Below are 18,605 nucleotides of genomic sequence, written 5' to 3'. Positions count from 1 at the left end.
CTTTGGTCCCCACCTCCAGCAGCTTCCCAGAAGACCTCCAGTCCAAAGTTAAGAGTTCAGAAGCATCAAGTTGCAAAAATAAAAAATAAAATAAATGCCTGCCTTCTCCAGGGCACCATCATGCTGCGTGGCTACACCCCCCCCCCACCCCAAAGCTTTGTGTTTGAGCATAGCAGAACTCATGCTTGCTTTCTGGCTCTTTGTCCCGGTTCAGTCTTCAGAGTGATTTTGGTGGATTTAGCTCACTCAATTTTGGACTGCCTCATGGCTAATTCCTAGCTGACATGGAAAACCATCCCTTCCCTCTTCCACCCAGGAACTGAAGAGAATGTTTGCCATTCACACATGACAGAGAATCCCTGCTACTAAATGCTAAATGCAGATATTTTAGCCATGGTCTCAAGGTCTACCCATTCCTTCAATGGTGGAATAAGACCACTAACAAGGATGCTGTTACCTAGTTGAGTAATCAAATGTCTTGCAAGAAAACCACCAAGTTCTGGGAGGACAAAGGACCCCACAGTGGAATAAGGTTTTAAAAGTTGGGACTTTCCCGGCGAGGCTGAATTTTGGTTCGTAGCAGAGCTTACAACCAGAGATAAGGGGATAATATCAGACCATCAACTGCTACTTAATATATTCTTCATCCCCATCTCGGGGAAGACATATTGAAAGAGGGGATTGTCACCAGTGCAGGAGTAAAGTAGAAGATGTTGTTGAAGATATGTAAGCATTACCCAAAGCAACAAGAGGAAGAACATGGGTTCACACTAAGTCTGTAATCTTCACCTCTATTTTGGGCTCTGCAACCCAACAAGACAGACACGGACTTCAGAGGAGAGTCAGAACTGTAGAATAAACAATGGCTGCCAACCTGCCTTCCATTGAGGACCTGGACACTGCAGGAGTCAAAAAGAGGGCTGTGTAAATATCTACAAACCCTTCGCATCCTGGACGTAAATTGTCTCAACTCCTACCCTCAAAACGCTATAGGGCACTGCACACCAGAACAATTAGACACAAGGACAGTTTTTCTCTCCCCCGCCCCCAAATGCCATCACTCTGCTAAACAAATAATTCCCTCACCACTGTCAAACTATTCATTAAGCCTGCATTACTATTACTCTTAGTCTTCTCATCGTTCCTATCCCCCATCTTCTCCCACTTATGACTGCAGGACAGTTACCATATGACAAAGGTAACTTTGTGGCTTGTATCCTTATGAATACATACATACATACATACATATCTATATCTATATACAACACATATATCTATATCTATAATCTATTTATCTATCTATCTATCTATCTATCTATCTATCTATCTATCTATCTATCTATCTATCTATCTATCTATCTATCTATCTATTTAGAGTTACAACCCCCGGTATGCCCAAATATGGGAGGAAGTTCACTACTTCCATTCTGTCCATCGGCTCATCACAAGAGACCATCCAGACAGAAACCCAATATCCCAGTAAGGGTATGCCTAGCTGATGAGAGCTAAATAGCTTGAAATAGATCTATACTAGTCTCCCTTTATTTATTTATCAGCACAAATACAACATGAAGGAGGGCTACAGGATGCAGAGTGCAAACATCCAGATGCCTCTTGATGGCAGTGAAGAGACACTGCATGTTCTTAATTTTCTCCAGGGATCATGTGGGCTTTCAATAGGCTGGCCTTGTCATTCCATGAGCACTTAGGACTTGAATCAATTACTTACCTACAATAATTGTCTCCTCTGTTGATTCTCCTGATGCACTTTTGGAGCTGGCCCTATATAATATAGTCCAACATTTAACTAACCCAAACTGACCTCCAAAACCAAACAGAATTGGTAGATACTGGAATCAGAGCTATGCCATGGCTGTAGATAAGATAAAAGCTTTGTCTGTCTGCGTATCTATCTATCTATCTTTCATCCATCCATCCATCCCTCATCTACCTACCTACTTACCATCTACCTATTTTCTAATTTCTATCTATCTATCTATCTATCTATCTATCTATCTATCTATCTCTCTCTCTATCTATCTATCATCTATAATCTACCTACCATCTATTCCATCTTCTATCATCCATCATCTACCTATCTTCTATTGATATAATTCTAATCTATCTTCTATCATCCATCTATCTTCTATCGACTTAATTCTAATCTAGCCTATCTATCTTCTATCTTCTCTCATCCATAATCTATCATCTACCTACCTACTTACCTTCTATTGATCTAATTCTAATCCATCCATCCATCTTATATCATCTACCTACCTACCTACCTACCTACCTACCTACCTACCATCCTATCTATCTATCCATCTATCCATCTATCCATCTATCATCTATCTATCTATCTATCTATCTATCATCTATCTATCTATCTATCTATCTATCTATCTATCTATCTATCTATCTATCTACCTACCTACCTACCTACCTACCTACCTACCTACCTACCTACCTACCTACCTACCTACCTATCTGATTAAGGAACTGAACTAAGAGCGGAGAAACCCAGGGCCTGGAAGACAATCAGGCCACATTGGGACAGCCATTCTGTGACTAGATAATTAGAAAATATTTCTCTGCCAAGCCATGAGAGATAACAGTCCATAACCCTCAATTCAGAAACCTTCATATTGCGTAGTAGATAAAGATTCACAGGAATGTTTACAAATATCATGAATGAAAACAGTGGAAACCTTGTGCACAGAGATTCCTGAAATGGCTACAGGTACTCCTTGACTTACAACCCATTTGTTGTTTAGTGACCATTTGAAGTTACAACAGCCTTGAAAAAAGATCGCATCCCCCTCCCCTCACTTTTGCAGCATCCCCATGGTCTTGTGATCAAAATTAGGGCATTCGGCAACTGGCATGTATTTATGATGAGTTGCAGCATGCTGGTGTCTGTGTGTGTGTGTGTGTGTCTGGTGTTCGCCATTTGCAACCTTCCCAGCCAGCTTCCGACAAGCAAAATCAAAGGGGGAAGCCAGATTCACTTAACGACCACAGTTCTCTTAATAACTGCAGCAATTCGCTTAACTGTGGCACAACAGGTCATAAAATGAGGTATCACTCACTTAACATCTTGCTTAGCAATTTTACAATTGCTTAGCAGAAATTATGGACTTAATTGTGGTCATAAGTCGAGGACTCCCTACAGTAGAGCCTAACCCTTATGCAAAGGCGAGATCGAGCCTCCTCTCCATCCAACGTATGCAGCCGAAGAAACAGTCGATGAGATTTGCATTTATTAGAGGATTCCAATTTCATTGCTACTATTATACAAGATATGCATTGCTCCAGCCCAATCTTTCCATATTCCAGCCGTTCAGTTCGTGTCCCACCCCCTCCCCAATAAAGCGACCAACCGAAATAAAGTTAAGATTTTATACTGGCACATAGAAACAATATCTTTTGTGGAAAACATTCTTCGTATAATTAAAACCCTACTTATAACCATTCAAGTAAGGTAGCCAGAGTGGAAGGGAAAAGGGGGAAGGGGGAAAGAGAGGAGAGGGGATTAAAAACAAATCTTGATCTTTTCAGTCTTAAATAAACCAGGCTCAAGGAAGAGAAGTTCTTTCTTTTTTCTTTTTCCCCCCTCAAGTTTTTCTCAGCAGAGTTCATTTGCGTCCCTCTACAGAAACCTCCTCCCTTGCGCCGCAAATAATAATAATAATAATATCAATAAAATAAAAATACAGTGGGCCGAAGGAAATTAAAACAGCAACGAGAAAGTGAGTTGGATTGGACGTTGGCTTTCCCAAAGGGAGGGGGGAAATGTCCCGTTGAGTCAAAACTAAACATGCCTCTTTCGTCTGCGGTAAGGCCTGGAGGAAATGGGTTTGTTCGTCTGAATTGGTTTTTTTTTTTTTTAATAAAAGCAGACTGTGTGCAGAAAAGTCCTCCCGCTTTTCTCTTCAAATTCTTGTAATAGCTCATCTATCTCATTTTCCATATCTTCCGTGTGTTGTATCTGCAGAAAGGAAAGGGGGGAGAAACACACACATTTAATTACTTTACACTGGAGAACAAATGTTTTCTTCAACTTCCCCCCTCCAAAATATACAGAGATAGTAATTGTCAGGGGTGGGATTCAGCCAGTTCGGACTGGTTTGGGTGAACCGGATATTAATTTTAATCTGGTTTGCTGAACCAATAGTTACAAGTACAGGCCGACCCCTCCCCTCCCCTCCCCGGAGTCTCCACACAGCCCATTTTGGATGCCAGGTAAGTGCAGGGTCAGCGCAGAGGCCAAAGATGTTTTCCGTGGTCATGTGGCCGGCATGACTCAATGCTGAAGGCGCACGGAACGCTGTTACCCTCCCACCAAAAGGTGGTTCCTATTTTTTCTCCTTGCATTTTTTATATGCTTTCAAACTAGGTTGACAGAAGCTGGGACAAGTCACGGGAGCTCACTCCGTTATGAGGCGCTAGGGATTCGATCCGCCAACCTTTCTGATTGACAAGCTCAGCGTCTTAGCCACTGAGCCACCATGTCTCCTTTGCTCTATGCCTTTTCCTTTCTTTCTTTCTTTCTTTCTTTCTTTCTTTCTTTCTTTCTTTCTTTCTTTCTTTCTTTCTTTCTTTCTATAATTCATTCAGATTTTATTCGAAGGGTGGGGGAAGAGGCTTTTTTTAAAAAGTATGAATGGTGTTTTGGGACTAGATATCAATCCCCAAGTTTCCTTCCGTACGCCACCCCAATTAAAATACAGCTGGTGCTGTGTGCACATGTTCCGCCCTTGGTGGAAGGCACTGAGCCAAGCCAGATGGAGGGGATGGGAGATGTAGTCCAATGTATATATTGCAATAGGGTTAGGCTAAATAAGCAAGGTGTGGTATCAGAAACCAGCCTAGGAATTTCCGCAATAGGGTGTTTGGACTTACACATTGGCACAGCTCGCAGATAAGGAAAGCACCCAGAGTTGCCTCTTCGTGATTATCTTGAATGTCGACATTTATTACGTGTACAGGCTGACATGTTTCCTGTTCTCTAGAATTTAAATCTTAAGAAGACAGAAAGAAAAAAAAAAGGTTAAAAAAAAAGAAAAACAAAACCGCTTTTCTGTTTTACTGCAGCCATATTTAGGTATGCGCTTGGCCCCCAGGATTCAAATTCTGAACCCAACGAATAAAAAAAACCCAAATCTGCAAATTTTATATATGCCTGGTTTGAATAATTTAAGGAGGTTGGGCAAATAGAGACAGATATATATATATATATCAAAGCAAAAGGCAATCTGTCCCTTTTTTGTTTCTGAGGGAGCCCCTTCAAATATCTACGTGAGAGAGAGCTAGAAACTTGTGTTCAAAACTTTAAAGATGTAAGGACACCCGAGTGGGTAGAATTCAACCCCCAGCCCTCAAGCTTCCTTCCATACACTGCCCTACTTAATTAGTAGAACTAATTCTACTTTATGGTAAGATTACATTAACAGAATCTTGCCAATCTGAAAGCCCACCTCAATTGCCCCCTTTATAGTTGAAGAAACTAGAGGGGGTTCCTTCTTTGATGTTTTCCACACCCCAATTTTTTCCTGTGGGCTCAGATGCCTCTTATCTGACTGATCCTTGGCTAGATCTTGTTCTGACCTAGGCTTCCCGAGACAGTAAAAAGCACACACTTAGTCCCAAACCCCGTGTTTTATTTCATTATGGTCATTCACGGCCCGTAATGAGTCACAAATAGTTTGTAAAGAGTCTGACAGTAGTCTGTCAAAGTCTTTCAGGATAAGGCTGATAAGCACCCACCTTTACTTCCCTTGAAACGCTGCCAAAGACCTAATTGGCAATTAGCTTTGTAAGGCCACATGGAGCACAGAGTCCAAAATGGAGCTTCAGACTTTCAACTGACCAGAACGAACAAAGTTGTTTCCTGCAAAGGCTCACATGCCTTTGCTCCTTTACGTCTTATGGGAGGGGCCAATCATCTCCAAGCCTTACTCTTGAATCGCCCCTTTTGTTTTAACTGTTCTTGCCTTCTGGCAGCTCTGTGCGTGCTGCTCACACTGGGAACAGGCTCCCCCTGTTCCTCTGCCTCACTGATGTCAGACTCCAGAGGCAGCACATAACTCCCAGATGGCTCTGGTCTCCTCTGCCTCCGACAGCCTCATCAGAGCCTTCCCCAGACTCCAGGACTGTCCCATGTTCCTCTCCAACTTCCTCACTGTCTGACTCTTGCTAGCTCCGCAGGCTGCCAGTGGACCACAACAGGTCTCTTCCCTCTCACCCAAGGTCACTTGCACACAGCATTATAAAGCTCCCCCCCCAGCTTGCAAATCCAACCCACCCACTCTTGAACCTCCCCAAGGCCAGGCCTCACCTTCTATCACTTGATCATAAACTCTTTCTTCGCACGTTAAGATCAAATCGAAGACGTCTTTGCAATTCTGGAATCTTTCCGGGCGGGGCTTAATCCGTTTGTTTCGGTCCAACATGTGCAAAATCCCATTCTGTGTATAGCTGAAGCAATCGGGGTTAAGGAACTCAACAAAAGTGGAACGGAACTGATCTTTTTGTCACTGCGAACAGGACTCAGCTGGGGATCAGTGACCCAGAAGGGGAGGGAAAAAACCAGAACTTTCAAATGAGTTCAAAACTAAGGAGCCTTTTGCCCCTGGAAATAAAACCAAACCTTCCCAAGCCTCAATATCATTTTAGAAATACAGGACAGACTTTTAATCTTCTGGATAGTTAGAAAACTGGGAGCTGTATGGTTGGATGGAAAACCCAGGCTATAAATCAAATAAATAACAATTAGGAAAATAACTATTTCCCATAGTGTTTCATCAATTAGATGACTATGTTGTTAAATTGGGATAATTTGCAATGATCTGTTAAAAAGCTTTAATATTAACATTTAGGCATTTTTATCTCAAGGCAGAAACTTTTCTATTTTTGAATAAGCTTGGCTGGAATAATGGGATAACAGGTGTCTTTGCTTCATTCATTCATCCATCCATCCATCCACCCACCCACCCACCCACCCACCATTGTTATTGATTATTCCTTCACGGCCCAAGGAAGGCAATATTTAAATGGGAAAAAAATTGGATGACAACACCTCAATTCTAGCCTTTTTTGGTTTCGCAAAGCTACAGATCTGCTAATTATAAAACGGAGGTGGTATTTTTTTCAACCCGGTGTGATTTTATTGTTTTTTGCCCTTTTATTCTGCTGAACATTCGCTGCGTCATCTACTGATTCTTTGGTTTGAAACTTGTTTGTTGTTCCCAAACACCAAGGACTTGAGATCTGCTGATTTTTCTAGGAACAGCTGCCAAATAGTCGTAGAAATCAAGGCTGAAAATCAACTCGGCTTTTGTCAATTTTCACCCAATTCTAGGAACAAACTCAAAAAGATCCGAGAATGACCTATGTGGGGATTTCGACCAGTCTTGGCTGAGGACACATCTACAACCCCAAATAGCAAAACCACATTTCTGCTACAACCCAGAAGATTGATTAGGTGAAAGCCACAATTACAGATAGTTATGGAGTGTAGATACTTATGGAGACATAAGTTGAAGACTCAACACCAGCCCAACGTCTTCCCAGAGTTATTGACAATGTCAGCACAGATCTACCAACCATTTGATAGGAGAACAGAACACTTGATTGAAGCTGGAAACCACCCTACACACCTTGAGTGCAATTCTATAATGCTTTTCTTACTTGTGTTGAACAGCCCACATTTGTTGAGGGACAAGCTTTGCCAACACACTAGGTCTATTGAGCAAGGTTCACAAACCTATAAACAAAACCCAAGTGGACCAGATAAGATCTGAGAGCAGAAGTCAAGTGACTTCCAAAAACTCAAGAGCGACCCCAGCTTGGCATGTCATTTGAAAGGCTGCTGCCCCCACTAGGCCAGTTTGAGAGGTGTACTGCGCTGAAATAATTCAATCTAATTTGCAAGGGCAAAAACAAGAGGAAAGGAGCAGATTTTATGCAGAGATGGGAAATAATGCGGATTATTAATTCCAGGACCTGCTTGGCCAAGAAACTAAGGTACGATTCAATGTCGAAGGACCAGGAAGAGACAGGATAGGAGTGTTCCAATATTTGAGGGGGTGCCTTAGAAAGGAGGGGGGTCAAGCTATTTTTCAAAGTACCCGAAGGCCAGACAAGGAAGAATAGATGGAAACTGATCAAGGAGAGATTCAACCTGGAAATAAGGAGGAACTTTCTGACAGTGAGAACAATCAACCAGTGGAACAGAAGTTGCCTTCAGAAGTTGTGGGAGATTCATCACTTGAGACTTTCAAGAGACTGGTCTGCCATTTGTCAGAAATGGTGTAGGGTCTCCTGCTTGAACAGGGAGTTGAACTAGATGACTTATAAGGTCCCTTCCAACTCTTGTTAATCTGTTAAATCTACCTACCTCACAATAGAAGGTCTACGTCTTGTGGTTTGAAGGACTGTGGTTACTAAATAAATGTCTCAATTGTACTACAACCACAACTGCCTCCTCTCCATAATATGCTAGTATGATATGTCTTGTACACAAAACAGAAACAGTATATTTTCCCTTCCATCCTCATAACATCCCTGTCTTGGGCATGGGACTTCAAACAAGCAAGTAAAGAAATGGGGAATGTGCTGGAACAAAAGGAAGAGTTGAAGAAATTGACCTAGCGAGGGACAAGAGTTGGGAGAAATGAACAGCGCAGACAAAAACAAATCGTTTCTCACAATGTGGAAGATTGGTCAGTTGGACGACCAAGCTTGGAAGGTTGGTCGTCCCATGATGCTGGACGGAAGTAGCGGACGGGTCACATAACTGGCTTGCAGGGCATGTTTTTGTATGAAAGACCTTGTAGAAGATGGTGTAATGGTGGCCATCTCAGGCAGCTTTCCAACACAGAAGATGGAAGACTATCAATACTTGCTAGTCAAGATGGTTAGATAATGGTTAGAAAGATGGTTATATCTGGTTTCTCCAAAACCAGAAATGTTAGACCCTTCAGGTTGCTGAGAAACAGGATGGGTCTTCAGACAAGAACTGGGAGGATTCCTACAACCGTCCAACCTCATATATTGCTGGACTAAGGCCTCATGAGAATCTGCGCATCGTTCACTGCTACATGAGACGTGCCTGAGTAGACAAGGAGGGCATCCCCAGGCTCTCATTGTGCCAAAAGCACAAATTCCCAGTAGCTATAGAGGGAATTTTTAGAAAATTAATCTGACTTCCTTATTCCCTAAGGAACCGCAGATATCGCTGCTCTGACAAGATCTGATGAATGTTTTATACATTCGAACAGTGTCCCGGAGGCCTGGTTCAGAGGATGGCATCAAGAGGGAGTTGCTTGAAGGCCCAATTTGCTGAAAGGCTAGCTTCACGACTCATCAAGCCACAAAGCTTGGTTTAACCTCACATTTGCTGGGTTTATGAAACATAGTAAGCCAAAATACAAAACAAGCCAGCACCTGGCATTGTGGATCCAACCAGTGTCTAAAAAGTGGCTCTCGCATTCAACTTCTTCGCATCTACAGCCAACACTGAAATGCAAGGCTAGACTTATCTTACTTGTGCTTTCCAGTGGCCTATGTCCATCTCCGAAGGGAACTAACGCAACAGAGAACTTCTGCCCTCATTGTTGGTGTCTCAAAGGAGGAACTTTACAAGCCAGGCAGTCAGGAGAATGGGTGGAGAAACCTGAATCCCCTTTCTCTTCTACTTTGGATCTCCCATCTACTTTTCCTCTGCTGTCCTTGCCTTCTTCCTTTTTCAAAGAGGAGCAACACTTTGGATCTGTCCCACCTTTTGAGGTGGGCTCCAAGCTTACCTTGGTTGATCTTGTGCTCTCAATCGCAGCGCCAAACCCTCCCAAGTCATTTCTCCTCAGTTCCAGGGATGGTGAGGATGAAGATTAGGTCGTGTCTCAAAACGATTAAACTTTCATTTCTCCAACAGAAATAAATGGGATCGAGTTGATCCCACCGACCTTGCTTAAAATGATGAATAACTGCCCTCTGACACCAGAGACAGATTTGGTCCAGAACCTCCAGTTCTTAGCTGGTTATTTTTATTAAATTTATAGAGCCAAGCAAATCTTGAGTGGCAAACAAGATCGAAGAATGCCAGAACATCCAAAGAAAACGATGAGGCAATAAAACACACACCACACTGGAGCAAAACACCAAATGTCCAATAATTATCTCACAAACACATCTCGCCACCTATCGCTACCCTCAAAGCTGCTAGGTGAGTCTAAGTAGGGAATCCTGCAGTGTGGTGCACAACTTATGTGGGAGGTGGAAACATCCCGTAACAGCCCCTCAAAATTAACTACTTGCAGCTACCCATTAAATGCATTTCTGCAATTGAAGGAAGATGGAAGTTTCAAACATCTGGTAGACTGTTGTCTCTGAAAAGTCTCCAAGCAAAGCAGGAACGGGAGGGCTATTGCTGGAAATCCTCTTCACCCGTCCCAACTGCTAGTTTCCTCTGCTGGTGATTAACATCACCTATATCAGGGGTCTCCAATAAAGGGACCACTAAATTCATAATTTTAAATCCCACGGACCACTAACATGATCTGCCTAATGACTGACTGGGTGGGCGTGGCTAGGTGGTCATGTGATTGAGTGGGCGTGGCCAACTTGATGTCACTCATGTTGAGGAGTGCCTCGATGGCTTCTACTCACCCCTCCCCTCCCAGTCACTCCTTGTCTGCCTGGACTCCTTTGGGCCCCAATAGGAAGCAGTTGCTGGAGCTAAGCAGCCACCAGGAAAAAGAGTTGGCAAAACAGCTCAGTTCAAATTGGATCTGACCAAGGAGGAGGCTCAGCAGAAGCACCTCACTGAGGACTAGGAGCATAGGCATTCCAAGCAGAGGGAAGACCTGCGGGAGTGCAAGGCCAGGTGCCAACGCCTGGAGGCTCAGCGGGCTGAGATGGTCAGCCAGTTCCAGGCCATGATAACAGTCCCACTGGAACGAGGCCCTCCGACTCTTCGCCACCAGCGGCTCTTCCCTCCAGCCTTCACCCAAAGCCCCGCACCAGGAGGCTAAAGCAGACCTCAAGTCGGAATTTCTGCCCCCCTCTGACCCACACAAAAGACTCCAAAGGGGAGACTCTGCAGCAACACAAACGTTCATTGCACGTATCTGTCTCAGGGGCCGTAGTTTGAAGAACCCTGATTTAATGCAATATAAAAAACGCAAATAATTTTTCTGCCAACCACCAGTTGGTGACTGCTGTCCTAGCTGATGTCTTGGATCCAATAACTGTTTGCAGGAGGAGAATTCCACAGCAAACAAGGGTGATGCCACGAAGAGTAAGAGTGGACAAGGATACACGAATGTCACCCCTGTATGCCCCCCCAAAAAAGAAAGGGACTGAAGAAAACCCGCTCTTCCTACGAGATGCCAAAGGCCCACGCAGGAAATATGTACCAACTGACTTGCGTGGGAGAATCCCAATAGATAAAATGAACTGAAAAGGTAACCGATGTCACAATGTAACATAGGAGACCACAAAAGCTGTCACTCCGGTGCTTCCACAGGACACACCGAGAAGGGGGGGGGGGCATCAAGGTAGAAAGGAGAAGCACCTTCTAAGGTCAGACAATATCAAAGCTACTGTGTTTCCCCAAAAATAAGACAGGGTCTGACCCCCACCAAAATAAGCGCTAGGCCTTATTTTCGGATTGGGCTTATTATCAAGGGAGGTCTTATTTTCAGGGAAACGGGGATAATAGAGGAGAAATGCAATTGTACACACACACACACACATCGAAAGCGAAGATCGAGATCTTGAGGGGAAATCCAAAGGAATGCTACATGGATATTTCAGCAGTTAGAAGATTAGAGCAAACCTAACATCTAACCTAAAATATGGAAATCCTTCTGTCATGCTTTGGCCCTTTTTCTGTTTAAAAAAAAATGACTTGGTGCGAACTACTGAACAGATGAGGCACCAAGTGCCTTGGACCTCAACCTCCATCAGCTGCAGCCAGCCTTATCAATGGCAAAGCACCCAGGGAGCAGCGGTCCAAAAATATCCCCGAGGACAATCTCAAAAATGTTGCTTTTTTCCCCAAAAAATGCAATTGGATTTCCTTTGTTGTTCCTTGAAGACGTTTTCGCTTCTCATCCAAGAAGCTTCATGAGCTGGGAAACATTGAAGCTTCTTGGATGAGAAGGGAAACATCTTGAAGGAAAAAACAAAGGAAGTCCGGTTGCCTTTTTTGGGGGGGGAAAAACCCACCTTTGAGATAACCATGATCTGGATAACCAAGCATGTGCATTAGCGTGGCAGGTTGCCAAGTCTGTTAGAAGGGATGGTTGTGAAAATCACCTCCATAGATCACAATTCTTGTACGACCCAAGGTCAAGCTGCCAGGAGGAGGAGGAGGAATGAGATAAAACATTCAGAAGAATTTATCAACATTTCAGCAAGGACCCCGTCAGGGTCACTTGCCAAATTTGGAAGGGAGCCTGTGGAAATTTGCTTTTAATATTTGTTTCCTTCCTATCGTCTTATTTTGCTTGTCCTCATCAACTCCTTATGGACTGGCGCTCATCATGGTTGGCCCTTTCTCAACCTGCCAGATGGAAAATCAAAGCTCCCTCTCCGATCACTGCTTTTTCTGTGGTTTTTCCGCTCTCGTACAGGTTCTTCCTACATTCCAAATCCTCTTTGCCAGCAGGGGCGATGGCCATCCAAGTTTCTCCTCTCAGGAAAACTGACGTGAGACGGGATTTTTCTCAAGAAAAACCTGTGGGTTTCTCGGGCTTCGGAAAGACCGCAAGAGGATGAATCGTTTCCCACCCACCCCAAAAATCCAAAGACCCCCTTCTCTCAATCCTTTCACGATGATTTGAGACAACCTAGACCTGCTCTTAACCATCCCAGTGCCCCCTGGGGGTGAACTTGGCATTGGCTGAGCCTGATAGGATTTGAAGTCCAACAGAACATACCTAAAGTACTGCATTCAGTTTTGGTTACACTATAAAAAAGATGTTGAGACTAGAAAAAGTGCAGAGAAGAGCAACAAAGATTACTAGGGGATTAATATATATGAAGAACGGTTGCAGGAATTGGGCATGGCTAGTCTAGTGAAGAGAAGGACCAGGGGAGACAGGATAGCATTTCCCAATATTTGAGAGGCTGCCACAGAGGGGTGGGGGTCAAGCTATTTTCCAAAACACCCGAAGGCCAGACAAGGAATAACAGATGGAAACTGAACAAGGAGAGATTCAACCTGGAAATAAGGAGATTTTTTCTGACAGTGAGAACAATCAACCTATGGAACAGAAGTTGCATTTGGAAGTTGTGGGAGCTTCATCCCTGGAGACTTTCAAGAAGAAATTGGACTGTCATGTCAGAAATGGTGTAGGGTCTCCTGCTTGGGCAGGGGGTTGGACTAGATGACCTATAAGGCCCCTTCCAACTCTATCAATCTGTTAAACACATCAGAAAGATCTGTCAGGAGAAACAAGAGGGGACGCATTAAGGGTTTTTGACTTGCGAAGCCGGGGCAAGGAAGGATGGCAGGATGAAAAGGCAGATGAACACATCATAGCTGAGTTTTGCCCGCCCAGAATCCATAGTGGAGAAAGCCATTGAATTCAGGGAGACTGGAAAGGAAAGAAAAATGTGGTTGAATTCTGTTTTCTCAATTATTTTTTTCTTTTATTTGGAAATGGCCGTTCAAACCATGTGCGTTCTTAAATAGGTGAAAACAAAGCCTTACTAATATGGTGGCTCAGCCGGCCTAAGCCTTTCTTCCAGATATATCACTTTTTTTTTGTTAAAAAAAAAAAAAAAAAAAAAAAAAAACCTGTCCGTGCCTCTTTTGTTTCCCTTGGAGAAGGGTGTCAACAATCCCTTCTCTGCTACTGAGCTTTGGGTAAAAGCCAAGGAATTTGCCCCAAAGGCTAAGCTTCCGTTCTGTCTTTCCTCTATGTCTAGAAATAAAAAATGCTCACTTTTTGTACTGTACCTGGCTGTTAATTCTAACCAAATGTGTACTTGAAACCATCCCAGTTCTTTTTCTGACTTGAATCTTGCTTCTCTTGTTTCCAACTATAAGCCCACCCCGCGTGGGAGGCTGTGCTCTCTCTCCCTTACGTCTGGTTAAGGAGGAAATAAAAACAAGAAAATAAAGGTTTAAACTCGTTCCTCCGTAGGCCCCAAGTCCTAATTCCAAAGCGATTAGCAAAATCCAGTAGGATTCTGCTCTTCTGGATTGCAGCTTTCTATGGAAGCTACTTGAGGGCAAGGACCAAGGCCAAAGGGCACCGAAAAGGCTGAAAAGGCTCGCCAGATGCCTTCTCCGATATCAAGGGAGCAACAATTAAAAGTCTTGTTTGTTTTCCCAGACTTTTTAAATCTAACTTTTCCTCTCTCTCCTAAAACAGAGTGATTTAAGCCTTGATTGCTCTTTAATGGTTGTCTTTGTCCAAGGCTGGCTCGGCTGCTTCTAAAATCTTCCATGTTTTGCATGATTCACTAACTTACAGATAGGCCTCAATTTAACGGCCGTCATTCATTTAGTGATTGCTTGCGGTTAAAGGTTCCCCTTGCACATACATGCTAGTCGTTCCCAACTCTAGGGGGCAGAGCTAATCTCCGTTTCAAAGCCGAAGAGCCAGCGCTGTCTGAAGACATCTCCGTGGTCATGTGACTGGAATGACTCAACTCGGCGCATGGAACGCTGTTCCCTTCCCACCAAAGGTGGTTCCTATTTTTCTACTTGCATTTTTTACCTGCTTTTGGCTAGGTTGGCAGAAGCTGGGACAAGTCACGGGAGCTCACTGTTACACGGCGCTAGGGATTCGAACCGCCAAACTGCTGACCTTTTTGATCGACAAGCTCAGGGTCTTAGCTACTGAGCCACCACTTGAGGTTATGGCTGCTTAAAAAAGCAATTTGTGATCGATCCTCAAAACAAAAGTCTTAGTGTCCCTATGGTCACGTCATCGCGATTTGGTTGCTTGGCAAATGAAACAGGTTTTTTTATGGCAATTGCAGCATCCTTGGGGAGGGGGAAAGTTAAGTCTCTAATGTGGCCGTAACTCAAGGACTTCCTGTAAAACAGAAGAGTGGGATTCGTGCAAGAAGCTACACAAAAGCATCAGGGTTGTTCTGGAATTGAGGGTGGGAACTAAACCCAACTACTGGAACGTATTTCCTTCCAGGGCAAACGGCGTCAGGAGCTAGGCTTCCCATGAACTGGACTTCAATTCCGTGACTAACATGCCTGCAGGGCAGCAGGTTGAAGGAGGCTGGTGGGAGAAAACTGGCTGTTTCCCCAAGAGATGGACAGTCAAGGTAGAACGATTATTCCAAGATCCCCAGAAGTCCTGAATGTTCCAACACTGGAGGTATTCAAGAAGAGACTGGACAACCATCTTTCTGGTTTCCTGCCTGAGCAGCAGATTGGACTAGAAGACCTTCAAGGTCCCTTCCAACTCTGTCATTCTAGCCCATTGATGGGGAACGTTTTTGGCACCGAGTGCCCAAACCGGATTGTGCGGGCATGGGCATCAGAAACCAAGACCAGCTGGCTGGCATGTACATGCCATTTTGGGGGAAATTTTCAGGCTGTTTTTTCCCAGAAAATGGGCCAAAAATGGCCTGGAAAACGGTGCCCGTAAAGACCAGCTGGCAACACACATGTGCATACTGGAAACCAGAAGAGCAGCTGGCAACGGCGCACGTGCCACTAGTTCGCCATCACGGTTCTAGTCTACCTTCCAAGTATGGAGTACCTGACTACTTCAAAGCACCTTCCATTTGGCTCAGGGTCATCTCTGGTCTCAAAAGCTCCTGTCATCTCTTTGTCCATGGATAATGGCAACTGAACTCAAAAGCAGCGCAGAACTCTTCCTCCCATCAGGCTGAACTTGCCTGGGACCACGTCTGACATCTTCACCAGAACTTGGGTCTTCTCCCAGGCCAGACTGTAAACTGACCTAGGCCGGGAGGAACATACCCTGTTGGTACCCTTCAGACCCCACCATTCTAGAAACTCAATCCAACACTGTCCATGCTAAGCTTGGCAAGATGAGATGCAGCACCTTTCTAAGTCTACTGCACAAATCCAGGGATTAAATGAGGCCTCCTGCTTGTGTAATGATTTCTGTGGGGATGATTAATAAAAGGGTGGACGGTTCTGGAAAACCAGTAATGAAAATATCCTTTCCACCCCCGTGTAGGAAAGTACACGTGTTCTCCAACATTGGATGAGTCCAGTGGCCAGATCAACCAAGCAGGAAGAAGTGACACGTGGCTTTCAGATTTTAAACCCCAGCTGACACGGGTTGTCATCCCAGAAATACAGAGCCATGCCATGCCTAGTTAAAGGGATTTGTCAATTCCCTGCAAAAAAAACCCACCTATGTCTCCTGACCTAGATGAAATTATTTTAAAAAGCCATCTTTGATGATGAAAGCTATTTTAATTTTTGGCTATATATTCTGGCTGCTCCGCTGAGCAACTTTTCTTTTTTTGCAAAATATGCCGCTCTGCAGGCCCCTCTTCAGCCCAATGGTGCAGGATATACTTTTGGGTTGAATGGGCAAATCCAAATTTTAAGAAGTGTCTTTTTTTGTTTTCCTGGCAGCTTTTAAAATCAGCTGATATTTTTACATCCCAGTGAATGTAAACACCTAGAGATTGTTTAAATCCATTCTATCACGCAGTTTGAGAAAGACTTGAGAAATGACAAACACAATCTCAAGAGAAAGGTTTTCCATTCCCGAGGCTAAAATCGGAATTGCTGAAGTTGCAGATCTAAGTGAAAAAGGGAATCTCTTAAATCAGAATTTAAACTCATTAATGAATTTATGTAGGACAATTTAAAGAAGGAATTCCGGAATCCAATGGTCATTTTTGCAATGCCAATTTTGATCCTGGGCAGGTGATCCCAAATGGGAAAATAACCTGCAAATGTCTTAATGAAGGGAGCAGCCTCTGTCTCATCTGAGAGCTGAAAAAAAGCCATTTGTGTTGCTCTTGTTATGTATACATTTAAATCCTGTGTGATATGAGGGAGCAGAGGTCCATTTTTAAAAAAATGTTGCAATCACCGATCAGGAGGGGTCAAATCTGGGCTAATATCTGCATCTGCTCACTCTACCTCATAATCGTCCTTACAACTTTCCTCCCCATTGACTGCTATCAGGTCACAGGTTTGTGTGAAAGGTGGCCAAAGGAATAGTTTTGTCAAACGCTAGGGAAATCAGGAGATAATCAAGCAGCGCTACAAGAATCTGAACTAACAAACAAAATTAGTGAGAGTTTAGAAGGAATTCAAGGCATATAAACCTCTTGTGGGCACGCAGTGACTCAAGGCTGATGGCATGTTTCACCCCTCCCTCCCTCAATCTCACTGGTGATCTCCTAGAAAGTTTTATGAGCTTTCTATTTCTTCCCTAAAACATGTCCGCCTCTCTCAATACTTCATTCTTGAATTTCACCAGATTACTCTTTTCTTTTAAAGAAAGTGATCTGTTTGGAGCTATTTAGGAATTAAAAAGACTCCCCAACCAACCAACTTCTCCAGCAAACGTAAAAGAAGGGCTTTTCCTAACCTTGCCTGTCAAGGTCCTCTTAATTCCCAAGGACTACCGATGATCAGGGGAGTCTTCCCTAAAATTCCAGGACTTCTGTCAACCCAGATCTTCCTAGAGAAGGGAAATGAAAGGGTTGCGTGGTGCTGCTGGTTTCCAGGGGTTGGTGGGTGGGTGGGAATACACGTTTTTGCCATTCTAAGCAGCTTTTTTTTACCTGTCTCGGGTGGTCCTGGCCGTGATGCTTCCTGTCTGGGTAGCCTGGGCGATTTCTTGATTGACCATGCGGACTGGAAGGGGAAGCAGGGAAAGAAGCCAAACCCTCACCATAAATTATCCACCGTGGCCTGGAAAGTTCCCCCCTTGAGTCAAAGCAGCAGGCCAACACTCCTTTTACACATGGGGAGGGAGGGTACCACTTCCTCTCCATAGAATTAAGAGTCTGCTGCTTCAGCCTTCAGGGTCTGAAGGAGGAGCCGCTATCGCGGTCTGAAAGCAAGCAGAGAAAGGAAGCAGGCCCAAAGACCGCCCAACATCGTCCATTGGTGGCCTTCTACTCCAGTAAAGTCCTCCATCTTAAAAGCAGGTTGGCCCAAGATGCTGTCTCAGTCCCTTTAGGAGGTTTTTGTGGCTGTTCGGATTCAGCTAAACTCCCCACTCCCCCCACAAAAAACCCGAGCTTAAAAAGGGGTCTCTCCCACAGCATTTGACCATCAGTGCAGGACTTCACAGTTGCTGCCCTCCAGGTGTCTTCTGCAACACCTTAGGGACTTAGTCTGCATTGCCCCCTTTGCTTGGATATCAGACGGACTCCTCTAGAGAACTACCCAAACCAAAATAAAAAGCAACCCCAAGAGAATGGACTGGAAGGGGGGACCCAAAGGCATTTTTTTTAATGGTGTTTGAGTGCTCAGTACAAACAAATCATTTCACAAGAGTGCCAGCTGTCGGTAGATCTTCCGAAGGTGCTATTTTAAAGGGGAGAGGGGGGAATTGATAGGATCTCATCCTATTAAGGCTGCAACAAGCATAGCCCCCATTATACCCAGGACATAGGGGGCC

General features: G+C 44.1%; 1 protein-coding gene across 1 annotated transcript in view; it reads right to left on the bottom strand.

Moving 5' to 3' along the window:
• Positions 1-3,238: 3,238 nt before the first annotated feature.
• SSU72 (SSU72 homolog, RNA polymerase II CTD phosphatase) overlaps positions 3,239-18,605 on the bottom strand; it is a 41,038-nt gene continuing 25,671 nt past the window's right edge. Inside the window, exons 3-5 of the mRNA XM_032232351.1 lie at positions 6,338-6,477; positions 4,903-5,021; positions 3,239-3,988 (exon numbers count right to left, since the gene is read on the bottom strand). Of these exons, the coding sequence (XP_032088242.1) occupies positions 3,887-3,988; positions 4,903-5,021; positions 6,338-6,477 (361 nt within the window). The 3' untranslated portion in view covers positions 3,239-3,886. The remainder of the gene's footprint in view (positions 3,989-4,902; positions 5,022-6,337; positions 6,478-18,605) is intronic.

This window comes from Thamnophis elegans, chromosome 15 (assembly GCF_009769535.1).
Source record: "Thamnophis elegans isolate rThaEle1 chromosome 15, rThaEle1.pri, whole genome shotgun sequence".
Classification (NCBI taxonomy): domain Eukaryota; kingdom Metazoa; phylum Chordata; class Lepidosauria; order Squamata; family Colubridae; genus Thamnophis; species Thamnophis elegans.
Note: the sequence above shows the minus strand (reverse complement) of the source record. Positions and strands in the feature narration are given on the sequence as shown.